Source organism: Paramormyrops kingsleyae, chromosome 2, assembly GCF_048594095.1.
Source record: "Paramormyrops kingsleyae isolate MSU_618 chromosome 2, PKINGS_0.4, whole genome shotgun sequence".
Lineage (NCBI taxonomy): Eukaryota > Metazoa > Chordata > Actinopteri > Osteoglossiformes > Mormyridae > Paramormyrops > Paramormyrops kingsleyae.
In genome coordinates, this window is record NC_132798.1 from 43,832,038 (window position 1) to 43,846,103 (window position 14,066).

At 40.5% G+C, this 14,066-nt stretch overlaps 2 protein-coding genes and 1 long non-coding RNA gene across 3 annotated transcripts; all 3 read left to right on the plus strand.

The window, feature by feature from the left end:
• Window positions 1-229: 229 nt before the first annotated feature.
• On the plus strand, window positions 230-5,130 carry LOC140587758 (uncharacterized). The gene is made up of 5 exons (XM_072709285.1): window positions 230-247; window positions 697-730; window positions 875-918; window positions 2,448-5,016; window positions 5,120-5,130. Exons 4-5 carry the CDS (start codon window positions 2,448-2,450, stop codon window positions 5,128-5,130), a joined length of 2,580 nt encoding a protein of 859 aa, XP_072565386.1. The 5' UTR covers window positions 230-247; window positions 697-730; window positions 875-918.
• A 173-nt stretch (window positions 5,131-5,303) lies between these two features.
• Window positions 5,304-11,298, plus strand: LOC140587670 (uncharacterized). Its single transcript, XM_072709210.1, has one exon. It carries the CDS (start codon window positions 5,418-5,420, stop codon window positions 10,536-10,538), a length of 5,121 nt encoding a protein of 1,706 aa, XP_072565311.1. The 5' UTR covers window positions 5,304-5,417; the 3' UTR covers window positions 10,539-11,298.
• A 526-nt stretch (window positions 11,299-11,824) lies between these two features.
• On the plus strand, window positions 11,825-13,817 carry LOC140587727 (uncharacterized). Its single transcript, XR_011989405.1, has 5 exons — window positions 11,825-12,246; window positions 12,407-12,536; window positions 12,699-12,857; window positions 12,972-13,067; window positions 13,178-13,817. It is a non-coding gene; the product is annotated as an uncharacterized lncRNA (long non-coding RNA).
• Window positions 13,818-14,066: the final 249 nt, after the last annotated feature.

Below are 14,066 nucleotides of genomic sequence, written 5' to 3' on the forward strand. Positions count from 1 at the left end.
GTTCATTTCACTGCATGTTGTACTTGTTATATCTATGTATGTGACAAAGAATCTTAATATTGAAATCTTGAATGGGACCACTATCCGGTAATCAATTTACAATAAAATATACTTTTATTTAGTTCACAACATTAAATTGTCTGAATGCGCTTCACTCTATCCCCATCTATGTACCCATATATTTTAAAGTAACATATTTTGCAATTCATCCGATAAGGATTCGGCAGCAGTACATTACGGTTTTACCGTAAGTTGAATGATAAACTTCCCAAGTGTTTACGTCGTAGTTGTAGACTTGTAAAGTAAGGCAATGACTGCTTAGTTACTACTGCAGCAGTTCACGGTAAATACCGACAGAATTAACCGGCAAGGAGCCATGCCTGCGTGTTTAGGAACTGTAACAGTACGAAAACAGATACAGACCGGTGTGAAACAAATGTATGTGAGGCTGCATTACATCGCAGCGATGTTTGTAGGGTGCAGTTTTGTCATTCCTCTCAGTCGATGTGAATTTACTGTGTATATTTCACAGTAAAAATGTAATATGTATTTTACTAGTAATGTAAGCCGTTATGAAAGAAACTTAATGTTAAAGGACTGCTTGGAATGCTACAGTAAAAAAATGTTTGGTATCCATGTTTCGTATACTAATGAAATGTATGACTTAACTGACGTGTATACATCTTGTCTTTATAGACTTTCAAGAGGTCTGATGACAGAGGGATCAAAGGTGAATATTTTGAAGCTGCTGTCTACCACCAGTTGTTTGAGAATGACCGTGGAGAAGGTTTCAAGTGTACATGGTGTTTTCAATAAAGACTGACTATTGAGAAATGTTGATGCTATGAAAGTCGTCTGTCACTTTTCTCTACAGATTTCTGCTGGAGAAAGACATTTCCAAGGAGAAAGTGATAAACGGTATGCTTTGTGCACTTGGAGAAGTTAGCATTGCCACTACATCAGTTTGCTATAGAAATAGAAGCTTAATATGTTAGTTGTTAAAATCTTATCTATCTAATTCAAGGTAACCCAGGGTTTTGGGTTACAATTTACTACCTGGAAGACTATTCCATATTTCAGCAGTATGCTGTAAATGCATTTGCTATAGGAAGAGAAGCATAGTATTTTATAGGTAATTGTTATTGCTTAATATGTTATAGTTGTTAATCTTATCTAGGTCTGATTTAAAGGAACCTACGGTTTTAGTTTGTGCTACACTAGTACGAAGACTTTTCTGTACTGTAGGTACATGCTGTGTAAAAAAAAAGTGCTTCCTTAAATTTAATTTAAAACATTAAAATTAACAGAGTTGTTTATGCAACAGCACATTGAATATGTAGTGGCAGAGGTGCTTTTTCCCCAATATGGTAAATGGCCATGATATTGATTTTAAGGTATATTTGTGTCTGTGAGATTAGTAATTTGTAGCATTTGTAATAAATTGCATTGTAGTGACAGGAAAAATTGAAATACATGTGAGAAACCCATCAGTTAGTGTTGAGGTGAAGCTTGTGTAATATTGTTTTGCAGTGTGACTTCACAGGTAAGTGTGTTATTTTAACAATGAAAGTCATGTGAGAGATTGTTTGTAGCATAAGGATTGTAATGCTTCATAAAATGTTTAGTGTGTAAATTGTGGTTTACTGTCCAGACACTTCAATATTGATTTAGCTGCATCACTGTTTCTAAGTAGCTGAGATGTGTCAGTGTACATAGTTCTCACAGAAAAACAGCATTGTAATTGCTTTAAGTAATGCATATCAATTATACTTAGTTTTGTGATAACTGATAATTACTGAGTCACCACACACTGCACAACCATAAAATGTCTTCTACATGTAACCCATATGGAACACTGTTGGGAACTGGCAGAAGAGAAGACGCTATGAAGTTCCATCCAAGGAGGAACAACTTGACAGATGCATCGTTAAAGCAGTTCATAAAATGTTTAGTGTGTAAATTGTGGTTCACTGTCCATACACTTCAATATTAATTTAGCTGCATCACTGATTCTAAGTAGCTGAGTTGTGTTAGTGTATGTCGTTCTCACAGAAGAACAGCATTGTAATTGTTTTAATACATATCAATCAAAATTAGTTTTGTGATAACTGATAATTACTGAGTCACCACACACACTGCACAACCATAAAATGTCTTCTACATGTAACCCGTATGGAACACTGTTTGAAACTGGCAGAAGAGAAGACGCTATGAAGTTCTATCCAAGGAGGAACAACTTGACAGATGCATCATTCGAGCAGTTGTTTGAGGTGGTACTTTGCTGAGGGTAACTCAGTGGTACCTTGCTTGTTGGGGATTTGAACCTGTGATTTTAAATTACAAGTGTACATCCCTAGCTATTAGGACGTATAATTGAGATGTCAGTGCAAAGTAAGGTGGTAAGCAGGTGTGCCTTGTGTTGTGTCCCCCCCCATGTTCATTTGCAGATGCCTCGCACCAAGGCGTCCAAGCGTTCAGCAGCAGCGAAGAAGAGGCTGATGGACCGGCGGCGAGCTGCTGATAGTTTTGATGTGGCTATGACTGATGACGGGGTTATGTCTTTTCCCCCCTACCGGAATACCAAAAAGATCACGACTGTGACTTTCCCGACGAGCCACGACCAACAACCTGAGCAGGCCGCACAGCTGCGGCCTGACTCTGTCATGGCTATGACTGACGGGGTTATTTCTTTTCCCCCCTACTGGAATACCAAAAAGATCCTGACTGTGACTTGTCCGACGAGCCATGACCACCAGGTTCCCACCCTGGGTGCCATTTGTAGGACTGATGACAATTTGTTTATACCTTCTCTTTATAAAGACAAGGCTTTGACTGATGACGAGGTTTTGCAGCCGCCTCAAAAAAGAAAGGCTGCAGGTATATTACCATCTATACGACCATCTATATTACCATCCATGCAACCATCTAATTCCTTGCCAACTCCTTTTCCAACTCATTTTCCAACTCATTTTCCAACAAGTCTGGCAACAAGTCTGGCAACAAGTCTGGCAAAACCCTTGGCAAAACCCTTGGCAAAACCCTTGGCAAAACCCTTGCTAATGTCTGAACAAAAAAGTACCCTGGCTCAACAGCAGCATATGAACTGTGTAACTATCTGTGCATCTCCTCATTTTCCTCAGGCACGTATTGTGAGAGGCTCCTTCCATCAAGGACACCCACGATTTGGCGTTAACAGTAACAAGCAATGTGTTGCTAATAGTTTGATTGCCATACTAATGTGTAAGATAAAGAACGTTTTCAGCTGGTCAGTCACAGACATTGATCAAGTACTGCTGAACGGAGATGACCTCTACACTACCATCAGAGATGCTGGGGGAATTCAAGATGCTTCTAGGTATCTGTTTGTGAGAGATCTACCAACTGAGTACACATTAAATGGTGATAAATTTGAAATAAACTACCATGATGACATGTTTGTTGGCTTGTTTGGTGTGAGTGAATATGGAGATATGTGCAACATTCTCATGTCAGCTGATCAAGCGGTAAGAAGAGTATTCTCACTGTATGATGCGTGTCTTTTTACTCTTAAAGTAAATACATGTGCCATCATTAAGCAAGAGTCATGGTATGTGGTGATCGACTCCCATTCCCGACGAGGAGATGGAGCAAGTGACGCATCAGGCAGAAGTATATTGGTGTACCACTCTAACATAGATTCTTTGCTAGACCATGTGAATACCCTAGGACTGTCTTTAGATGCAACAGGGGAACAGTTTGAGATTACAGCTGTGAGTGTGACCAGTCGAAGCATTCTGCAGCAGCATCCAGATGGTAACTACTCAGTCACCAGTCTCAACCAGCCTACCAGCATGTCAGACCATCCAGATGGTAACTCCTCAGTCACCAGTCTCAACCAGTCTACCAGCATGTCAGAGACCCAATATGGTGTGGTAAGGCCAAATGTGACAGATGATACAGAACATGAGCTTGATGTCCATGTGAGCAATGAAGGTGATATAGTTTTTATCAGTGAGCTGTGCGGTGAGCAGTTTTTCTTCAGTCCTTTGACAACACAGCAGCAAAGAAGCCTTTCCTGTAAGCTTGGTGTGGTGTACATTGATCATGGTCATATAAACATTGCTGCAGAGTTTCCAATGGGTGATCCTTGCAAAACGGTGCCTATTACTGGTGATGGTAACTGCTTTTTCAGATGTCTGGCTTTTGCTATTACTGGAAATGAGAAGGAACACAGGAAAATTAGACGTGCTATTGTTGCTCACATACTAAGAAATGAATCTAAGTATATTGCTTGTCTTAGAGATGGTTACTCTTCTGCCAGTGAGTATGTGGATGCATCCCGAATGAAATATGTTGGTACTTGGGCTTCTGAGGTAGAGATTCAAGCTGCCGCTGATCTGCTTGGTGTGCATATTTTCACATACTCCGATAACAAATGGTTAAAGTACTCCACATGTATTGGTTCTGATCCGAGAGGTATGTACCTGAAACATTGTTATGAGTCACATTATGAGGTTGTGACTTGTGTGAAAGGGCGTGATACTGAATGTTGTGCCACACGATGCTCTGAAATTAACACACCATCTGAAATGGCATCAAGTCGTCGGAAACTGGAAATAGAAAAAAGACGGTATGATGTAAGTGACGTGTACAGGGAGCAACAACTTGCCAGAAAGATGAAGCGCTATCATGATGATGATGACTACCGAGACCGTGTTAAACAATCAGGTATCAGTAAGTATGCTACAGATATGGAGTACCGCGAATGTGTACAACAGTCAAGTGTAAGTAAGTACGTCACAGACACTGAACATAGACAACATGTGAAGCAGTTAAGTGTCAAGAAATATGCTATGGACATTGAACATAGGCAACATGTGAAGCAGTCAAGTGTGCAGAAGTATGCCACAGACATAGAACACAGGCAATGTGTGAAGCAGTCAAGTGTGAAGAAATATGCCACGGACATTCAACATAGGCAATGTGTGAAGCAGTCAAGTGTTGAGAAGTACGCCACTGACATTGAACACAGGCAATGTGTGAAGCAGTCAAGTGTGCAGAAGTATGCCACTGACATTGAACACAGGCAACGTGTGAAGCAGTCAAGTGTGCAGAAGTATGCCACTAACATTGAACACAGGCAACGTGTGAAAGACTTTTTGGGTAGTAAGTATGCCACAAATGAGAGTTACAGAGAAGCTGTGAAGAAACAGAAATTTGAAGCCTACCATTCTAATCCAGTGTACCAATCAGCTCAGAAGCAAAGTTGCAGTAATAGATACAAAACAGACAGCTGTTATGCCACTGCAGTAAAAAGCAGAAATATTGAAAAACGGACTAAAGAGAAGGATAACAGAAAAGACATTAACTATGTGATTGAACAGTTTAGACAGAAAATAAGTAAAGGCCCAGAATACATTTGTTCAGTGTGTCATCGAATGCTATTTAAACACCAAGTTGTGATGTGCAAGAAAGATCAGTACTTCAGAAAATCACAGGCAGTTGCGTTGGTGGCTTCACAGTGTATAACTGAGACATACTTGCATAAATGTATAGATATGTGTTCTGATGATTGTAGCAGTGTTATTGGCTCTAGAGGTTCCTTGTGGATCTGCCACACGTGTCACAGAAAGATTCTTGATGGGAAACTTCCAGCAGAGAGTGTTGCAAACAATCTAGCTTTAGACCCTGTCCCTGTAGAGTTACAGCATCTAAATTCACTGGAACAGCATCTGATTTCTATGCATATTCCTTTTATGAGAATTGTGTCTTTGCCAAAAGGTGGACAAAATGGTGTTCATGGTCCTGTGACTTGTGTCCCATCTAGTGTTCCAAATGTAGCTGAAGTTTTACCGAGAGTTGACAATGATGACCTTATGATTCGTGTAAAGTTGAAGAGGAAGTTAACTTACAAAGGGCATTACAAATATGAATTTGTGCATCCAGAAAAAATAAAGAAGGCTTTGGTGTATCTTACAGAGAATAACAAATTTTACAGCAATGTGGAGTTCAACAATGACTGGATTAATCCCCTGCAGAAAACTAAAGAAGTACCTGGTTATGTAAGTGACACACATGCAGATGAAGAGCATAATGAAAATAACATAGATGATGAGGAAATGGATGAAACTTTGCATGATAGACAACAACATGGCATGTATATGGATACGTGTCTTCAACCTGTAGACATAGCACAAGAGATCTTGGATCAGCACTTTGATGGAATCATGTCGATGGCACCTGCAGAAGGAAACAATCCAGTGAGGCTTCTAACTGATGAGTCAAATGAAGCTAAATGTTTTCCAGTCCTTTTCCCAAAAGGAACAGGTACTTTTCATGACAGAAAGAAGGAAAAACTGACACTGTGTAGGTATTTAAATACAAGAATTCTTAATGCAGATGGACGTTTTGGAAAAAACTTAGACTATATATTTTATGGGCAGTATTTGTCTGAGCTTCAGCAGGTTGTGTCAAATGTGTCAATTGCTGTGAGAAAAGGCTATGATGCACGGGATAAGTGTCCTGTCACATCAGAAACTTTGACAAATAAGGAGGCTCTACAAAAGATGTTCAATTTTGATGAAGGTTATAAATTTCTAAGACCAATCAGAGGCACCCCTGTTTTTTGGCAAAGTGTTCAGAAAGATTTGTTTGCAATGGTAAGACAGCTTGGTATTCCCACATGGTTTTGCTCCTTTTCTTCTGCTGATTTACGCTGGACAGAACTGATGACAGCAATCTTCAAACAAGATGGCATAGATGCATCAAGTGCTGAGCTCGACTGGTCAGAAAGGTGTGCACTGTTGAAAAACAATCCTGTGACAGCTGCCAGAATGTTTGACTATCGATTCCACTGCTTCCTGAAAGATGTCATCATGTCAGAAGCACAACCCATTGGCAAAATAGTTGATTATTTCTACAGAATAGAATTTCAGCAACGGGGATCACCTCACACTCACTGTTTGTTTTGGGTGGAAGACGCACCTAAGGTTGGCAAAGATGATGAAGATGAAGTATCAGCTTTCATTGATCACTATGTGACATGTGAAATGCCAGAGGGTAACGATGAAATGCATGAAATTGTATGTAGTGTACAGCAACATAGTAAGAGGCACTCAAAAACATGCAAGAAAAAAGGGAAAACTTGTAGATTCAATTTCCCACGTCCTCCAAGCAACAGAACATTTCTGTCATCATGCAAAGTTGGAGATGGTGAGACAGACGGACAGCCCCTGAAAAAAGAAGTAGCAGACGCTATCATGAAAAAAGTGAAGGATGCTGTACTAAACCCTGAGGCCAACTATGACTCTGTTGATTCCTTATTTAGTACAATTGGTATTAGTCAGGAAATATTTGAAGCTGCGTACTCAAGAATCACAAAAAAAACTACCATTGTTCTTAAGAGGAGACCATGTGAAGTGTGGGTGAACCAATATAACAGACACCTTTTACGCTGTTGGAATGCAAACATGGACATTCAGTTTGTGGTTGATGCATATTCATGTATTGTGTACATCATTTCCTACATTTCCAAAGCTGAGAGAGAGATGGGACTGCTACTGGCAAATGCTCAGAAAGAGGCCACCCAGCAAGGTAACCTTGATGCAAAAGAAGCTCTTCGGCAACTTGGCAGTGTTTTCCTGCACAATCGTGAAGTTTCAGCTCAAGAAAGTGTTTATCGTCTGACTAACATGAGGTTGAAAGAGGGATCACGGAAGGTGCAGTTTATCCCAACTGGAGAAAATGTGGTGAAAATGAGCCTTCCATTGAACGTCATACGGAAGAAAGCTGAGTGTGAGAATGAGGATGAACAAGGAATTTGGATGAACAGTATCACTGATAGATATAAAGCCAGACCAGAAACAGAAGTGTTTGCAGGAATGTGCCTGGCGAGATTTGCATCTGAGTACAGAATACTATGTAAGTCTCAGAGCTCATGCCCTGGAAGTGTGCAGTTGGACAGAAAATTAGGATTTGTGAAGAAAAGGACACGCACAGATGCAGCTGTTGTTCGGTATGCTCGCTTTTCACCCACAAAGGACCCAGAAAAATATTACCACAGCATTTTGCAACTTTTTCTGCCACATTATTTCGATGCACAGTTAAAACCTTCTACTTTTGGCAGTTACCAGGAATTCTATGAGACTGGTTGTGTCAAGTTTCTTGATGAATTGCATTCAGTGAAACTGGTTGTGCAGTCAAACATGTCAAGTTTTGAAAAAGAATCAAGTGCAATAGACAAAGCTCAGGAAGACCTACAGCTGCATGGTGCAATGGAAGATGCTTGGGCAGAGATTTGTCCAGAGACTGAACGTGAACGGTTAGAGTGTCTTGCCAGCAAATCCAACATTACACCAGAAATGAGAGAACAATGTGATGAGATACCAGATTTGTTACCAAGACTGAGTCACTATATGTTGCATGACAATCCTTGTGGTATGTCCAAGCAGGAAGCGTTGGCTTTGCTTCGCTCACTGAATAACAAGCAATCTGGCATCTTTTACAAAATACGAAACTGGTGTTTACAGAAGGCACGTGGTGAAAACCCAGAACCATTTCATGTATTCATATCTGGACCTGGAGGTGTGGGCAAGTCAGTCTTGATCAAAGCAATACATTATGAGGCAGCTCGTATCTTGCGTCAGTTGTCACATAATCCAGATGAGACACATGTGTTACTGACTGCTCCAACTGGAGTTAGTGCTTACAACATAAAAGCTGCAACGATACACACTTGTTTCCATATTGCAACAGATGTAAAGTTGCCATATGAACCACTTGGAGATGAAAAACTAAATTCATTGAGAGCTGAACTGGGAAACCTGCAGATATTGATTATCGATGAAATTTCAATGGTTGATCACAAGCTGCTTGCGTATATTCATGGCAGATTAAGACAAATCAAACAAATTGGAGATTATTCTGCTTTTGGAAATGTTTCAATCATTGCTGTTGGAGATTTCTACCAACTTTGTCCTGTGAAAGGGAAAGCTTTGTATACTGAGGGTAAAGGTGTGAATCTATGGCAGAATCATTTTGCTATGGTGGAGCTCACTGAAATTATGAGACAGAAAGATATGGAGTTTGCACAGTTGCTGAATCGACTAAGAAAACGCAAAAGGGGTGATGCAATGCTGGCGGAAGACATCGCTATGCTGAAACAATGTGTGACAGGCGAAGGACAAGACAGTACTGCTCTTCATATTTATGCAACCAATGATGAAGTTGATCAGCATAACTACCATATGCTGCAGAAGATCTGCTCAGACCATGTCATCATTCATGCTCAGGATTTTGAAAGGGTTGCTGCAACTGGCAGACTGGAAAGGAAACATGGACATCATGCCAATGTTCAGAAGACATGTCTCCTAGAATCACTACATGTAGGTGTCAATGCACGAGTAATGCTGCTGAAAAACATCGATGTTTCAGACGGCCTGGTAAATGGTGCATTTGGTACAGTCAGTGACATCCGCTTTGATACTGATGAGGATTTTCCATCAGAGATATACATCACATTTGACAATGAAGCAGCTGGAAAGTCACTCAGGGGAAAGAAGCCATGCCTCAAAGTAGGGTTGGACAAAGCTACACGAATTAAACCAGAGGAGGAGAGAGTGACAAACAGTGGTGGAACACGACGGCAGTTTCCATTGAAATTAGCTTGGGCTTGTACAGTACACAAGGTACAAGGTCTGACAGTGGATAAGGCTGTTGTATCACTAAAGAAGATATTTACAGCTGGACAAGCGTATGTCGCATTAAGCCGTGTGACTTCTTTGGAAGGCCTCATAATCGAAGACTTTAAGGAGACTGCTATATATGCAAAACAAGACATTGAGACTGCAATGCAAAGCATGCCTGTGTTTATTGAGCCTGTCATGGAAGTGCCATCATCATGCAAAATTCTCCTGCATAATGTTGAAGGACTTACATGTCACCTGGATGACATAAAGAAAGACAGAAGGTATATGGAAGCTGATATCATCTGCTTGACAGAGACATGGTTAAATTCGGAGGAAGACACAGAAGATGTAAAGCTGCCTGGATTTTCATACCATGGGAAGCCCAGACATCAGGCATATGATGGTAGTGATGCTATCTTTGCTGAACTGAAAAAGCAACAACATGGTGGTGTGGGTTTGTATTGTAAAGAACATACCAACTGTACTGTGACTGATGTGCAGTGTGTCAACATTGAGTTTGTGCAGTTCAGTGTGGGCCTACTAAGAACAACAGTCTTGGTACTATACAGACCACCCTCATATAATCTGACAATCTTTCAGAAGAACCTGATGCAGTTGATCACTTGGTTGGACAGCGTGGAAGGTGGGAAAATCATCATGGGTGACTTCAATGAAAATCTTTTGCAAGTAAGTACAATTGCTAATTTTATGGAAGAACATGGGTATACTCAACTTGTCAAAGAAGCAACAACTGGGAAAGGCACTTTGATTGATCATGTGTATGTGAAAGACATTGTGACTAACAGCATCTCTGTTTCAGTAATGCCAACGTATTTCAGCCATCATGAATGTGTAGTGCTACATTATCTATAGGAAACTATAAAAAAACAAAAAAAAATGTGTCATGCAGTAAATCATTTGGCAGTAAGTACAATTGCTAATTTTATGGAAGAACATAGGTATGCTCAACTTGTGAAAGAAGCAACCACTGGGAAAAGCAGTTTGATTGATCATGTGTATGTGAAAGACATTTTGACTAACAGAATTTTTGTTTCAGCAATGCCGACGTATTTCAGCCATCATGAATGTGTGGTGCTACATTATCTGTAAGAAACTGTATGAAAGATCAGTAAGAAACATAAATTTTGTGCTGCAGTGATTGTTTTCTGGGGTGCATCAGCCTTGGGAGGCTGGCACTGCGGCTGGGGCTGTGGCTGTCCTTAGGGGGGATTGGCAGGGAGGCTTGGCCTGGTGCCAAGCTTTAGGGGTTAGGCCTGGGGCTGGCCATCAGTAGCTACCACTGGGGTTGCCAGTAGGCTGTGGGGGGATAGGACTGGGGCTGGCCTTCAGAAGGCTGCAACTGGGCCTCATAGGTTAGCAGTGGAGCTGGTGTTTCAGGGCTTGCCATTTAGCCTGAGGCTGATGTTGGGCTTTGGGGGTTGGGGTCGACCTTGAGGTGGCTGCTGCTGGGCCTGCAGCTGGCACCATGCTTTAGGGGGCTGCAGCTGGGCTTCAGAGAGCTGGCACTAGGGCTGAGGCAGGGGGGACTAAGGCTGGACATGGCGGCCTGTTGCTGGAGAGTAGTCTGAGGTGGGCTGATTGGGTTACCACTAGGCATAGGACTAAGGTTACGGGACAGTCACTAGGGCTAGGCATAAGGGGGCTAGGATGGGGCACCTGGCACTGGGGGCTGGTGTGGGGGCTAGGGGAAGATTAGGGCAGAGCAAGCAATGTGGGCTTTGAAAAGGGAGGTAATGTGCTCTGTCAAGTACCTCACAACAGCAGTATCCCAAAATTTTGAAATGCTATAAATTAAAAAAAAAGAAATTTTAGATATCCTGTAATATAATTGACTATTCATAAAAAGTATTGTTGCGAACATAGAAATTCTGTGTTGTGGGCCAGTACAGTGCACTGAACCTCTTTACAAAGCACCACACCTTTCAAAAATGTAAATGTGTTGTTTTGTATATAACATGTTAGCTACCAAGCATAAGCATAGGCTAATCTTAGGGGAGGGGTTTTGGGCTTCAGCTTCTGGGACAGGGGGCCTAGAGCTGGGGCTCGCTGGGAAGCAGGGGAGGATGGGGCACCAGGCACTGGGGGTGGGTGTGGGGGCTAGGGGAAGATTAGCACAGAGGACGTGATATAGGCTTGGAAAAGGGAGGTAATGTTTTCTGTTAAGTGCCTCACAACAGCAGTATGCCAAACTTGTTGATAGTATGAATTTTCCACAAAACATAAACAATTTTATATGTCCTGTCATATAATTGACTATTCATGAAGTGCATTGTTGCCTATATAGAAATTTTGTGTTGTGGGACAGTACAGTGCACTGAACCTCTTTACACAGCACCACACACTTGGAAAATGTAAATGTGTAGTTGTTTATATAACATGGAATATATAATTACAATGAATTAAATGTAAGGAAATGAAGAAGTACCATCAGATGTAGACAGTACCAAACTAATGTCTTGTACTGCAAAACATGCTAAAAAGACACAGAATTTCACAGAGCAAGCCTTTGATCAAAAAGAATGGTGAGAGGGCGAAGAGGCACAGACATCTATGGGCTAAGGTAAAACCATATACTGACATCTGTCTGTATACTGTTGTACAGTGTACTTTGACACTGTAAAAGGAAATGTTTGACATATGTACATTGACTGTATTATGGTATAATGTATATGATGCAATTTTTGGAGTAATGTGTATGTTTTGTGTGTTTCTTCAAACAGCTAAAATGAAGTAACACTAAACAGTCATACAAGTGGATGACCTAAGATCTAAGTGGGAAAGCTGGGCAGTGAGTGTGAGACATTTATCTAAACACAATGGATGTGCCATGACTGGTTGGGCAAAGCAAAGGTGCGTGAGTGACAGTTTCTCACTTAACATGAGCATGTTAGTTAAAACATACCAGTTTGCAGTGTATGAGCTTATAAATTGGGTAACTAAGCATTGTCAGAAATCCCTACTACATTGTCATATTGCAGATTTTAACCTGCCTTCTCCTATGTATAACCTCAGGTCACTAAAGCACAATTGTCATGTGCTTCCCTGATGATCAACCTAAGGCACATCTGTCTGTCCAAGCTCTGCTATACTGCATCCTTCATCATACAGCTGTATATTGGGAGTGTGACGCATCACACTGAATGCTACATGACCAGAGCAGGCACTGACCTTGTGAGTTTGCCTTTTTCAGAGATTTCTTCCTCTTTGGTGTAGTTTTAGTTTTACTCTGTCAGTGTTTGTCTAACTTACATGGCAGTTTATGCTTTATCTTTTAATCTTTTCCAGCGCCTGCTGTTGATGACACTGACCCCATGCCCAACACATCAAGTTTCATTAACACATACTGCCTGGTACATTGGAACAATGAGATGGGCTGGCCTGGTGAGTTTACCTCTTTGAAACATTATTTTTTCTGTGAAGTAGTTTTACTTTACAACTGCAAGTGTCTGATTGGCTGACATGCAGCGTTCTGTTTTTACTCTCTTTTCCAGTGCCTTATCTTCATATCAGTGACACCATACTCACCACATCAAGTTTCCCTGCGCCCATTTTGTCGACAAGCAAAGCGTTCTCTAAAGAACTCAGAGACTGCACACAGACAGTATGAACTACACACAGATACCTGAAGTGAAATGCACCAGAAATCATCTCTACACAATATAGTCTGACAGCAAAGGTACTTTGAGTAAAATGTGCTGTTGCTTGTGGATGTTTATTGCTGTGATGACTCACATTTTTTTTTTTAGTATTTCTTGAGTTATTTCCACTTTTACTCTGCAATAACAAAACATTAATGATGTGTTGTAACAGTTCTGTACTACATAATATGTTATGTAATTCATAGTCATGATACCATGGTTAAATTGATGTCAAAATAATGGTCCAGCTTTGTTTGTGATGCCTGTGTTGACTTGTATATTCAAAAGAATATTGCCATGTTGGGAGTTCTGTAGTATATATATATATGAGTGCTACTATCACACTTTGTGGTCTTTATACACTGTTTATGTAACAATGGTATGCACATCATATGCGAAATATTATGTCAATTGTGCTGGCTCAACAATTGTGGCCTCTATGTACTTTTTCAGCCTCTGCAAACAATGACACAAACCTAAATGTTTGGCTAAGACAGATGTATTTAATTGCAATTTTACAATGTGTATAATATGTTTTACATTATGTCTCTAATGAGTAATAATAAATATTATAATCATTAATACAGTCATCATTCTTAAGCATGTTAAATACACATGTAAATGTCAGAATAAATTTCAATTACGGTAGGTGAAACAGGCAGTAAAGGAAATATACATACAAAAAGTATTACAATGTCCTGAGCAACATTTAAGGAAAAACATACTACACTATAATGACATT